The 12,311-nt window shown below is 44.5% G+C and overlaps 1 protein-coding gene across 2 annotated transcripts in view; it reads left to right on the forward strand.

Annotated features, from left to right (window-relative positions):
* The first annotated feature begins 6 nt into the window (after window positions 1–6).
* Window positions 7–12,311, forward strand: part of EFEMP1 (EGF containing fibulin extracellular matrix protein 1) — a 45,979-nt gene continuing 33,674 nt past the window's right edge. Inside the window, exons 1-4 of one of the 2 annotated variants that reach the window (XM_042021018.1) lie at window positions 7–287; window positions 732–819; window positions 3,748–3,796; window positions 3,975–4,235. In XM_042021018.1, coding sequence (XP_041876952.1) covers window positions 739–819; window positions 3,748–3,796; window positions 3,975–4,235 — 391 coding nt within the window. In that variant the 5' untranslated portion in view covers window positions 7–287; window positions 732–738. Of the gene's footprint in view, window positions 288–474; window positions 631–731; window positions 820–3,747; window positions 3,797–3,974; window positions 4,236–12,311 lie in introns of those variants that run through there. The other variant, XM_042021017.1, reaches the window with a different exon arrangement.

The raw sequence follows: 12,311 nt of genomic DNA on the forward strand, positions 1-12,311 counted from the left end.
GGACAGCGAGCGGCTGCCGGCAGCGAGAGGAGGGGCACGGGCGGCCGGCCGGCAGCGCACGGCGCCGGGGGGAAGGACAGCGAGCGGCCGCCGGCACCGCACCGACACCGCGGGAAAGGGAACGAGCGGCCGCCAGCAGCGCACCGGCACCGCACACGCGCCGGGGGAAAGAGAAGGAGCGGGCGCCGGCAGCGCACCGGCAGCGGGGCAAGGAGAACCGGCGGCCGCCGGCAGCGCAGCGGAGGCAGCGGACAGGAGCAGCGGCCGCCGCCCGCCCGGTCCCGCAGGTAGGAGCGGGCAGCGCGGGCGGCTCCGTGCCCGCCGCCCCCGGGGCACGGCTCTGCCCGAGCGGGTCCCGGGCACAGCCCGGCAGGTGGGCGGTGTCCCCCACGCCTTGCTTTAACCGAAAAGTTGCTTTTTCCACCCCAAAGCGTGCGCCGGCCGGGCAGTGCCGCTGCCCGCGCCTTGTCCGGCGCTGCTCCCGTTGAGCGCTGGGGTGTTTTAAACTCCATTGACTGGTTATTTCCGCCCCCCTTCCCAGCTGGATAAAATCCCCGGGCTGGGAAGCACGGCTAAGCCTCACTCTCTCCTTGCGGGAGCGAACGGGCAGTGCCCGGCCGCCTCTCCCAGGTAGGGGCTGGGTGGGCTCCCTAGGCAGGAGCCGGTCCCAGGGGTGCTGCAGCCTCTTCTAGCAAAGGAGACCGCTTGATTTGTTTTTCCTTTCTTTCAAGGTTCACGATGTTGACAGCTCTGTTCTTGGCTGCGCTCATTCTTATTACAGTACATTCGCAGGAAACTGAGGAAACCATAACGTACACGGTAAGGTTTAATAGACTTGGAGATAACTACCGCTTTGCGGGGATTCTTTGCTAAATGACCCTTAAGAAAAACTGAATTTCTTGCCAATGTATAGCATGTGCTACAGAGGTCGCTGAGTTCGAATGTTAATCATAAAATAAGCTGTTCCTGCGCTGAAACAGTGTTTAAAAGTTCAAGTTGACAAGATTGAGGAAAATAGGTTACAACTGCTTGTTTGGAAAAGTTTATCTATGAACTCAGTTTGAGGGACTGAACAAAATTAGGAGGTTTTAATATTTTTTAATCCATTTTCATAAAGACAGGGTCCCTAGGACCTTCATTTGAAATATATGGAGTTTGACAGATAATTAGGTCAAACATTCTTTTGTGTTTTCTTATGGATATTTCAAGCTGTTTTAAACAAAATGCAAGTACTTCCAAATTTGGGGCTCTTAATGAAGCATCTGAATCCTGGAGAGATCATGGGACTGTTCTTTTCTGAGCTGGTTTTGAGCAGTGGCTTTGTGTGGCTTGATAAAATTGTACAAGAATACTGGAAACAGGTTCTGCTTGCAACCCAGTGACGGGCTAAGAGATTTAAAGGCCTTTTTGTCAGGCTTTTTCTTTTCAATCTGCTTGTGTTCAGTGCTTGGCTTGCATAATGCATGTCATGGAAGGAGTGGCAATTACCCCGGCTTGGGCTGGGGAAAAACCCGCATTTTCACATCTGATTACAGTTGTAATCCCTGCAACTTGCTTCATATGGGTGGACCTCTGGATATGTGCACAGACATCAGCCCAATGCCACACAAGCAGAAAATTCTGCACACATGCAAAAAGTTAGAGAACCACAGCCAAAGCCCAGGATTGTGTCTTATACAAGTAATCCCACTGAAGTCAGTGGGATGGCTCAAGCAAGTAAATATTGCAGAGTTGGACCTTCTTGTAGAAGTCAGGGCTTAAAGAAGCCTCAAGTGAGCATCAGGAAGTCAGTCATAAAATACTTTAACACTGGGCTTTAGAAGCATTAGGGTTTTGAAGGCTGGGAGTACTTTTATTTAGAGGCTTCTGTTATTTACTTTTTTTTTAAGTCCCTGTATAGAACTAGAAACTGAAGATGTAAGTACCTTTTGAAAATCTGGACTAAACAGAGGTTCCACCCTCCTCCTTTCCCACAGTTATTGTATGAGGGGGTTTTTAATTATGTAGCATTTCACATAATTCTGATTATACCAATTGAACATTTCCAGCAAGTCTACATGGCTTGGGTACCTATGCTCCATTTTCAAGGAGGTCTTAGCATTTAGGTACTTCACTGATTATTAAACTCCAATCATGTAAAATGAAACAAAAAACCCCCAGCTTTGGGAGATTTTGGTCTTGGGATGCTACTGTTTCTCATGCACACATTGTATCCATGGAGGGCCAAATCCTTTGCTATTGTAAAAGCCTTTGGCTGCAGTAATAGATGGACTTGGCTCCTTGCAGTTAAACACACAGTACTTCTGTTGTGCCTTAACAGGAACTGGGTGATTCAGTAAATGCATGAATTAGCTGTTTTCCCCTGGGTTTGCCTTTTCATAGCTACAGTAACTTTGGTGTTGTCAACTCAGCATGCAGTCAATCCTTTAGAGAGTGTCCACTTACCCCTTGGGGATAAAAACCCTTCCAAGTGACAACTCGCCGCCACGTTTGGCAAATCATTGGTGTCACCTGCAAGAGAAGAAAATATTTTCAATCCTCCTGCTGAGTCAGTGTCCGTCAGTAACAGGTCCCTCAAAATAAGTTGAGGATAGGACCTGGAACAAGCGGATCTTGGCATCAGAAGGTCAAGTTTGTCACTTGTAAGTCCCTCAGCAGCAGAAGAGTTGCAACAAGATTTAGCTTGCTTGACTGTGACTAATTACATTAGCCAACTCCATTCTCTTTTAGTATGGGGCCATTAAAGTAATAGCCCCAGCAGCCCAGGATGCACCTACACAGCACAGCCTGGTTGATTCAATGATACTTTAATATTTTTAATGTTTCTGCTGCAGTTGGTAGCACTGTGATACTTTGCAAATCAGACTCTGTAACTGTGACCTGTGATTAAAATGACTGCCCTCTGGACAATGTCATGTTTTTGGGCAGACAAAGAATGAAGATGCAGAGCTGAATACTTAAAACCTTTCCTGAACTCACTGGTGTGCATTGATATGAATAGCTGCCGAGTATAGCCTTGTTTGAATTTTGCAAAGTCTTGTATAAATAAGTAGTCCTTCTGTTATAAACTCTGACCGTTTATTGTGTGTCTCACAATATAAATTGTCCTTCCTAGACTGCAGTTCCTGGAGTCATGTGACTAAAAAGCATGTGAATGAATTTCCAGCTGTCATGGGATCCTTCCCCATTGCTGGTGTGCTAATGGGAGAGAGGATGAAGTCCAGGGGCACAGAGTTGTCTTAGTCCCTCTGGCAAACAGGGTCTGGGAATGAAAAAGGTTCACCTGTTGGCAGGCAGGGAACGAGATCCAAACTCAGAAGAACTTGCTGCTTTTTCATAAGAAGATTTTCATTCTGGTCAGCTTGGTCACACCAAAGATCATCCAAGGATTCAGCCAAGGACAGAGGGTGTAACACAAGGTACAGGGACAAGGCAAGGAGAAAGCAATGCTTTTCTCACTTTGTTTCCCAGCCTGCTCACAACAAACAATATCTTGGGAACTTCCTGAGACAGAGGCTCTCTCTGTGTACCGTAGAGTCATAGAACATTCCGAGTGGGCAGGGACTCCCAAGTTTTGCTGTTCCTGCACAGCAGTGCTGTACCGATTGCCACTTTTCTAGCCTACCAAGGTATGCAAACATTGCATTTCCCTTTGTGCCACACTTTGAGTTCACTGAATACACTCAACTGTTTTTCCAAAACAAAGAATCCCAAGTAACCCAATTTATTTATTTTTTTTCTCCACAGCAATGCACAGATGGTTATGAATGGGATCCTGTTAGGCAACGGTGCAAAGGTACAGTAAATAATTTTCAAAGACAGACTTGCCACTGGTATTCTTTAAGTATTCTCACTGCACACCCCTGTTTTGGACACGGAGGTGTGCGTGCATGTCTCGTCGTGTTCTTTGTGTTAATGGCTGTTGCAGAAGGTTCGACTGTTAAAAGCATGACTTGTGTTGTTGCTAACCACAGATATTGATGAATGTGAAATAGTCCCAGATGCATGTAAAGGTGGGATGAAATGTGTTAACCACTATGGAGGATACCTCTGTCTACCCAGAACAGCGCAAATTATTGTAAATGAACGAGAAGAAGCAGCAGCTGAATCCACAAGTGGTCGAAACAGCGTCATTCGCCGGACCCCGGCCGACCCTCAGCGCGCCCCTCCCAACCCAACCCACCAAATCCAGTGTGCAGCTGGGTATGAGCAAAGTGACCACAACGTGTGCCAAGGTAAGCCAGCGCCTGCCTCGGTTCTGCTTCCGCTGCAGTCGGAGCGTGGGTGACAAGAGACCCAGGGAAATGCCAGCCTGTAGCCCTTGCGTTGATCGAAAGGGACTGTTGCTCCATTAACACCTTTAAAGATACATAAATAAAATACAGAAATGTTATTGTTGTTGTTCAAGGTATCAGAATGTGCAGTTTGTTGCAGCCTTACAGTCGGTTCCATCTATTTTGGGCTAACAAGTCAAATTAATTCTGTTGTCTGTAGCTCCTAAAAAAAAAAAAACAACCCTGACAGCAACTCTAGTGAAGCATTTTGTGTTGTACTAAGTATGTCTAGGAAAGGAAGTGCTCTGGAAAGAGTGGGCAATGCAGCAAGGCATAAACAATTTGGAAAGACTTGCAGAACTCTGTATTTGTCAGTAAGTGAATGCTGAATGAACAAAAAATAACCACAGTATGAACTTTTGCTTAGAGCAGGCTGCAATGCAGAAGGGTCCTGCGTTTTTATCATGGATAAGGAATATTCCTCCAGCAGTAGGAACCCAACTTCTGAACAGCCTGGGTTCTTCTGATCTCCATGGAAGTAGCTCTAGGCAGACCCTGCCAGTTTACTTCCAGTCCTAGCTTGGCCACTCTTGAAAACTATGGCAATGAAGAGCTTTCATCTGAGTGTACATACACCACACACAGTGCCAAAAATTCTCAGGGCATTAGCAATGTTAATTGTATGCATTCAGGAATCAGCCTCACAAGCACTACTGTAAACTAAGACTGTTTCATTTATTATTTTATATAAATAGTTTACTCTTCTACTTGCTGAAGTAACAAATGTTTCAGCCATTGTTTTGTTTTCTTTCATAGAAATATATTCTGCTACTTGCTCACAAACTTGCTTGTCAAGCACGTTAGAGGGACACCCGTGCAAAGAGAGGGCAAAACTTGACCCCGTGGTTCATCTTTTCCACTTTGTGGCCTGTAACAGTATAATCACATAAAATAGTACTTGAGGGACTATAATCAGGGCAGGCTATAATACACAGTGGTAGTTTCCTTCTCCCTGGTATTCATGTATTCAGAACATTATTTATCACTAGTAAGTAAATTCCCTGTCATTCTGGAGCACAGCAATCATCATGGAGGCTGGAGGAGTTATTTTTGGGGGCGAAGCCTCAGAGTTGCATTTCTGTCGCTCTGATTCAAGAATGCTGAGTACAGAACCTACCACAGGAGGTCAGATCCCCTTAACCCTGGGTGTTCACTGAGGGTCATCAAGGGAAAATCAATGCTAAGGATGGAAGATTGGTTTTTTCCTTAGTTTAACTTGGCAAAGCAGCTGCAGAACCAGGAGCAGAGCTGCTGGGTTTGGCCTGGCACTCCCTCCTTCAGGTGATGCTGCTGGCGCTACTCTTCACTGGTGAACTGCAATAAACTGCTCCAACTTTAGCACATAACAACATTTGTATTTGATAGAAAATGCAAGTTATGCTAGAAAATTTCAAAACATACCCATCCCTTTTGCAACACTGGCTTTAGGTGTATAAATTAGGGATACAGTAGGGAAGTTTGACAGCATTTAGTACCCATAGTTTGTCCTCCAAATAAAGGTGGAATGTTAAGTTAGAGACTAACAACTGGTTGAGGTTTCTGTTTTGTTGAGGAGAAATTGGTGGTGATACATCACTATTACTTTACTCCATGCTCTGGCTTCCTGGAACTTGCAACTAAATATTTCTATTCAATTCACAAATCTTTGGTTAATTTATAACAACAACTAAGTGTTGTTACAGTACCAGAACTTTTGACCAGCAGGCACACAACCTATGGGGAAATCTTGGGCTTGACTGAATCAAGCCACTCATTTCCTCATGCCAAAATTTCAATCTAGATGTAGAAAGCATGGAAATATTAGTGTTTAAAAGTTGAAATGTATTGTATTGAATGCATTCCAGCTGGAAAAAGGGTAGTGGACAGTGTGCTTGAGAGAAAGGATGAAAGACTTTTGGAGCACTTAAAGCATGCATTCAACTTCATGATCTTCATGCTTTCCACTGCTGAAAACATCTTATAAAAGATAATCTTGATCAGCAATGGTCCCGCTGCGGATTTATTTAATTATGGTTAAAAGACTTTGCTGTGATAACTGCTCGAGGCTCCTAGGGAGTGTAACTTACAGATATAGTCACACTTAAGCTTGTTTTATTGTTTAGTAAATCAAATACGAAATCCAGCTCCTTCTAATTGTTTGCAGATGTATGACATTTTCCTTCCAGTCCAGCAGCACTAAGTATTTTATAACCAATGTGGAAGTGTGGAGACCTCTGTTTCAAACAATAACACGCTCTGAGGAGCTGAATTACTGACATCATGCTGCAGTGTGAGGGGCCTTCTGTTTTAACACAAATGTCCACTCCCTTTTTAAACATGGAATAGTGGGGGAATGACAGACCAAACACACTCCTATGGCTCCTGTGCTTGGAATAAATGCACATAAATGACACTGGTCCTGGTGGATTTCACTCCAGTGATGTGAGGATACACATTTCTATAACTATTGATGTTAGAAGTGGGGGTAGCAGACATTTCCTGGGATGTCCTTAAGATACTCTTTATGAGCAGTGGTGCCAGGAACCCCCCAAACTGAAGCAAGGATGAGGAAGGTTATTCTGGAGGAAGATCTCTGATGTGGAAAATGTTGTTCTTCAATGTAAACACTTGAACTGTACTTTAAATTCTGAGTTTATGACCTTAACTTATCCCATTCCATCCCATCCCAATCAGTTCCCACTTCACTGTCACTCCTAAATTTGGTCCCTGAGGGAGATTCCCATATGTGGCATCTGGTCATACTTTCAGGAAGCCACTTGGATGTTCAGCCCTGCCACTGTGAGGTATCACTGTAATGAGGAAGAGCAAAAAAGAGAGTAAGAAATAATTCGAAGCAAATTACTGAGTTAAACTAATGTTCCCAGACAAGTACATTAGGTTTACTAATGTTTTGCCTGATAAAAACCATAAATAGCCACACTCTGTGCTTGCATACAGGACTGAGTTGTACTTTACTTTGTTGTTAGGCTTTCTGTGATTTGAGTCTGCTCCTATTGAAGTCAAAAGAAAATCACCCAATTAATTCAATTTTGTCAAACCTGGTCTGTAAGAAAGTACTGGCTTTTCCTAGAATGTTAATGACACTTGAATGAAAAAAAAGGACCAAAAAAGGTACCAAATAACCTGTAAACTTGAGAAGGGAAAAGAACTTATTTTTCTTAATTCCTATCATGCTGGCAATACAAGCAATAAAGTGAGCAAAGTTTTTTGCTCCTCAGCTAGATTAGCTTTTGATATTTCTCCAGTCTGTCTGTAACCCTTTGTGCTGCTGCAATGTCAAGTACAGCAGGGAGACAGATTGCAATACAAGAGATCAGTGCTTATGCGGGAGAAAGACATTTCTCCAGAGTTCTGCCCAGACTTGGTGGACATTGCTTGCTTTTTTCCTCCTCTGTGGAAGGAGGAAAAAAAATGAATTTGTTTTCTGTGCTGTGGTTGTTTTTCCCCCTGCAAAATCACTTTAGGTATCTTTACACTGGTAAGGGTTAGGGATTTTTTCATTTAAGTTTTCTGGTACTTTTTAAAGTAAGTTACCATACTCCAGGTATGCTTTTAACTCAAGTTAATTAAGTGTGAAGAAGTCAAATCAGGCTAAATTTTGCATCTGTAGAGTCATTTTTGTTGTTGTCCTGTTAAGGAGGGAGGGACAAGGGGGAGCGGTTCATGATGTCCTGCTTTCCACAGAGAAGTCACTTTATATTATATATATTTGCACATGTCAGGGATGTGCAATTGGCACATAAAGGGCACAAAAGATGTGTGAGTGCAGGTGCACGTGGCTGCCCTTGGCAGAGCCTGGCTGTGCCTCTGGCAAGAGCTCTTCCCTGGCTTTTTGGCTGGGGCACCGGAGCCCCTCTGCGCTGCAGCTCCTAATGAGCTCCACTTACCGCGCTTTGATTCCCCTCCCCGAGCGGTCCTGGAACGTGCAGCCACATCCAGTCCAGCTGAAACAACCTGAAATGCACCCCAGGGGTGCCACTAATGTGCCACAACCACTAACGAGCACTCAGCCTTCAGGGCCAGACTCCAAGGAGCCTCAGAAGTGCTTGGACTGGGATTTTGGAGCCTCTGCACCAAGTTTGGATCTGTTCTTATGGGTTCAATCCATTTGCTAATACAGACATAGCCTAAAAGAGACAGCTAGAGAAGTTCCTTAGCCATGGAAATGTTTTGGGGAGCTTTTTGTAAAATATTGCACCATCCCAACTTTTCCCCCTTCCTGTAGGTAAGGAGTACTTTCTAAAATGCTTCAGGGCTATTTGTAAAAGAGCCTGAGGTGTGACAAGTTTAGTTCCAGAGTTGTTCTTCTCAGGGAAAGACTATTTACAAGGACATGCAGTGACAGGACAAAGGGGAATGGGTTTAAATTGAAAGAGAGTAGGTTAGGTTAGATGTTAGGAAAAAGTTCTTCCCTGTGAGGATGGTGAGGCCCTGGCACAGGCTGCCCAGAGGAGCTGTGGCTGCCCCATCCCTGGAACTGTTCCAGGCCAGGTTGGATGGGGCTGGGAGCAACCTGGGATAGTGGAAGGTGTCCCCTGCCCATGGCAGGGGGCAGAATGAGGTGATCCTCAAGGTCTCCTTTCAACCAAAACTATTTTATGATTCTGTAAACACCACTAGAACTGTTGAGTTTGAGGATAGGGTGAGGACAGAGGCTGTGGCAGGAAAAAGAAGGCCTGGTTATCTGGTTTGGGATGGCAGTAGCTCAAAGTGCTCCCTCAGGCCATGTGCTTGTGCAGCACTCCAGCAACTGGGGAACACTTGTTGCCAGCTGTAGCCACTCTTAGAGCCCAACGTGGTTACATGTGCCATTTCAATGCTCGTTACTGGGACAAGCCCCAGGAATTCTGCAGGTCTAAGAGGATCCACAGAGGGACACAAGCTGACACTTTCACGGCTCTTTGTTCATAGTTTCTAATTAATTCCTTGTACATTTGGATACATCATGCAGAGATCTTCTTTCATCAGCCCACCCCGAACCAACTGTTCAAGCTGTTAATCTGTCAAACTGCTGCATTCTACTGCAAGGAAGCATCTCTTTAGTAGCCCTGAGGGTCCAGAGGGGCGTTCACAAAAACCCATCTTGTTTTGAGGGCCTGGTTTTGGGCATTTTTGAAATCTGGCCACTCTGAATCATCTTCCCATCTGTGCTGTTTGCACAGCTGTGGGTGTCAAGTCAAGACCTTGGAGAGATATTCTCTGTTCTGTCTGACCACTTTACTGTGAACATCCATTACAAGCATAAATACTAGCAGCTGCTTTCCGTTCCTGAGTTAGTTACTGCTTTCCCATTGTCCTGACCCCTGCAGGAATACGCTCAATGTGTTGCAGCTAAAGATTCCTCCCATTTGCTCATATCGTGCTAAGTGTCCTAGAGGCAAGCAAGCTTCCCCAAGTTGTATTTACCTTAGCTTCCTGAATGGGGATTATGCAGGCAAGCACCGGACTTCAAGTTTAAGTAAACTCATTAGCAGTTCTCATGGCTTCTTGCAGCAGAAGAATGGGATCACACAGTAGTCACCTCGGCTGTCATCCTCGTGGGCTGCATTTGTTGATTTTGAAGCCTGTTGCCTTAGTAGCTCAGAGGAGGCACATGTTTTGACAGACAAAACACAGCAAATGGATTCAGAAGGCACATGGCCTGAAAAAAGTCCAAACTCCAGCCATCTGTCCTCCTTCAGAATTCCTTTCTCTAAGCTGGAGGTCTTTTCCACAATGCAATCAGGAATAACACCAGATAGCAAAGGGGAAGAATGTGCTTATGCCTGATCCTGACTTGGCATCCCAGAGGACTTGGCACCCCATTAAACAGCTCAGAGCACTTATTTGTCTCTTGGAGGAATTCCCTGTACCTGTTGCAGACACTCAGAGCCGAGCATCCTACAAGTCAGGAGAACCACACAAGGAGTGAGGGCTGTCACCTGCTGCACTCGGCGGCAGCACCAGAGGGCACAAAACAGGACTTGGGGCAGCACGGGCTGGCTTTTGTTCCCTGTGCCAAAACCTGCTCTCAATGGAATACATTCCACAGCATCACAGTGATACAGGCACTTGCCCCAGGAGTGCCAAGGCACCCTGGCAGCTGCTTTTAGCACCTCTCTCAGGTAATAGTGCCACTATTGCCACTGGGATGTTCTCATTGTGTTTGCTCTGGGCAGTTGTTTCCTCCCAGTCTCCTGCACTGTCACTCCTCAGCCTCACGAGAAAGGCTCTGTGTTCTTCCTTTCCCCAGTTTTTTGCTCAGGATGATTTTCTCTCAACCACCACTTTTTTCCTCCATTTTCAAACCTGTGAGGGTGGTGACTCCTACTTCAGATTAATTAGTGTATAATGGAACTGCTCTTGCCTGTGTTTTATTTTCACTCTTGCAGTCTGTGTTACTGAGTCACTTTTGCTGGAACATTTCTACAGGATCTCAGCATTGCAGACGCATTTTTCAAAGATCCAAGATTTTTCTTGAGCATCTCCAGTGATGGGTCACAAATTTAGGAAGCTGGAAAACTAGTTCAAGAGCTGAAATTTGAAACTGTTGATTCCTTCATTTTATTCTCTTTCCAAGTGATTTCTCCCTTCCCATGCTGGCCAGGGAAGATGATAGCTGCTGTTTCTGTGTGCCAAAGCAGCCCCACGGGAAGAACAAAGCTTCCTGCAAAGGCAGCAGAGGCCTGTTTGATTCCTCCCTGCACCACCCAGGGATGCCTGTGTTCCTCTCCCTGTCCTCTGCTAGGGAATCCCATCTGCTGCCCCACAGCCAAGCACCCCAGTCTCCAGCACTGTGGGAATTCATTCAAGAGTGCTGTTTAGACTTGCTGGTTTGCCATTTTCCTACTGTCAAAGGCAGTGGGAGTGTTACAGGACTCCTTTCTAGTAAGATAGTTTTGGTCTGGTAGAAAACCACAAGGAGAGTGTAATTTTTGAGTTCACCTACCAGGTTGCATCTTAAACATTCCACATTTTTGGTGGTGTAGTCAACTCCTCTTGTGCTGCACTTTGTCATGGCAACCCCTTTGTGCCATGTCTGTGTTAACTGGGTAAGGATTTGTACTTTTTGATCATGGGATAAATGTAAGCTGAGCCTGACCACCTCCTTTCATTAAGCTTAAAATTTATTCTTTTTTTCCCCTCTCTGATGCTTTTTGAGCTACGTTTTCTGGGCTGTCACTATTTATGCATGGTCCAGAATAAGTCAAATGAAATTTAAGCATCCCTTGGGCTGAAGGGTTTTTATCAAAGGGAATTTTGCCACGTATATGTCAAAGTTTAGATGCTTCTATCCACAAGACTGGAAGATCTGAACTGGGCTTGTAAGATCTCTGTTTTCTGTATGACAAGAATACATGGAATAGGTAATCAGACATATAAAGTTCATGAGTAAAAAGTATGAAATTCCACAAATAAATATCTGTCTCATCTGCTAAATTCTGTTTTCATAGCAGTCAGAAAGCAACAGTTTTGGAGAGAAAGGTATTTGTCATAATTCTATAGACAGCAAAATGTAACCTGAAAAAAACCATCCTAAATACACAAGAATGCTGCTTGTACCGTCTTTCATCTACCTTTTAACTTTACTAAAAATACAAGAGGGATTTGTAAATTACAGAGCTCTGAAGTATTTTAGCCCACATGTAGTTATTACAAAACACCTTTAATGTTCCTCCACATTTGTGTCTTATTTGTTAATCTGAAATCACGTTAAAGGTTGGTTCTGTTGTAAGCAGAGTAGAGAGATGTCTAATTTTTGTTAGGTATAATTATATGGTCAAACCTGTAGCATCGACACTGAAAAAAGTGACTAAGAAAACATGTAACCACTACAGTTACACACACTTTTATAAGCTACAGTGCTAAGAAAAAGTTCTTGAGGCTCAGAAATGAATTAGATGTTTTCTAGCAATATGTATCCCGAGCTCTTAATTAAGCATTTTTGAAATTAGATATTCAGTAGCCTCTTGTCTTTTGCTGTTACTGCATGGCTTA

Source organism: Corvus kubaryi, unplaced genomic scaffold, assembly GCF_017639235.1.
Source record: "Corvus kubaryi isolate FWS band 111438036 unplaced genomic scaffold, C.kubaryi_AGA036_p1.0 37103, whole genome shotgun sequence".
In the NCBI taxonomy this organism is placed as follows: domain Eukaryota; kingdom Metazoa; phylum Chordata; class Aves; order Passeriformes; family Corvidae; genus Corvus; species Corvus kubaryi.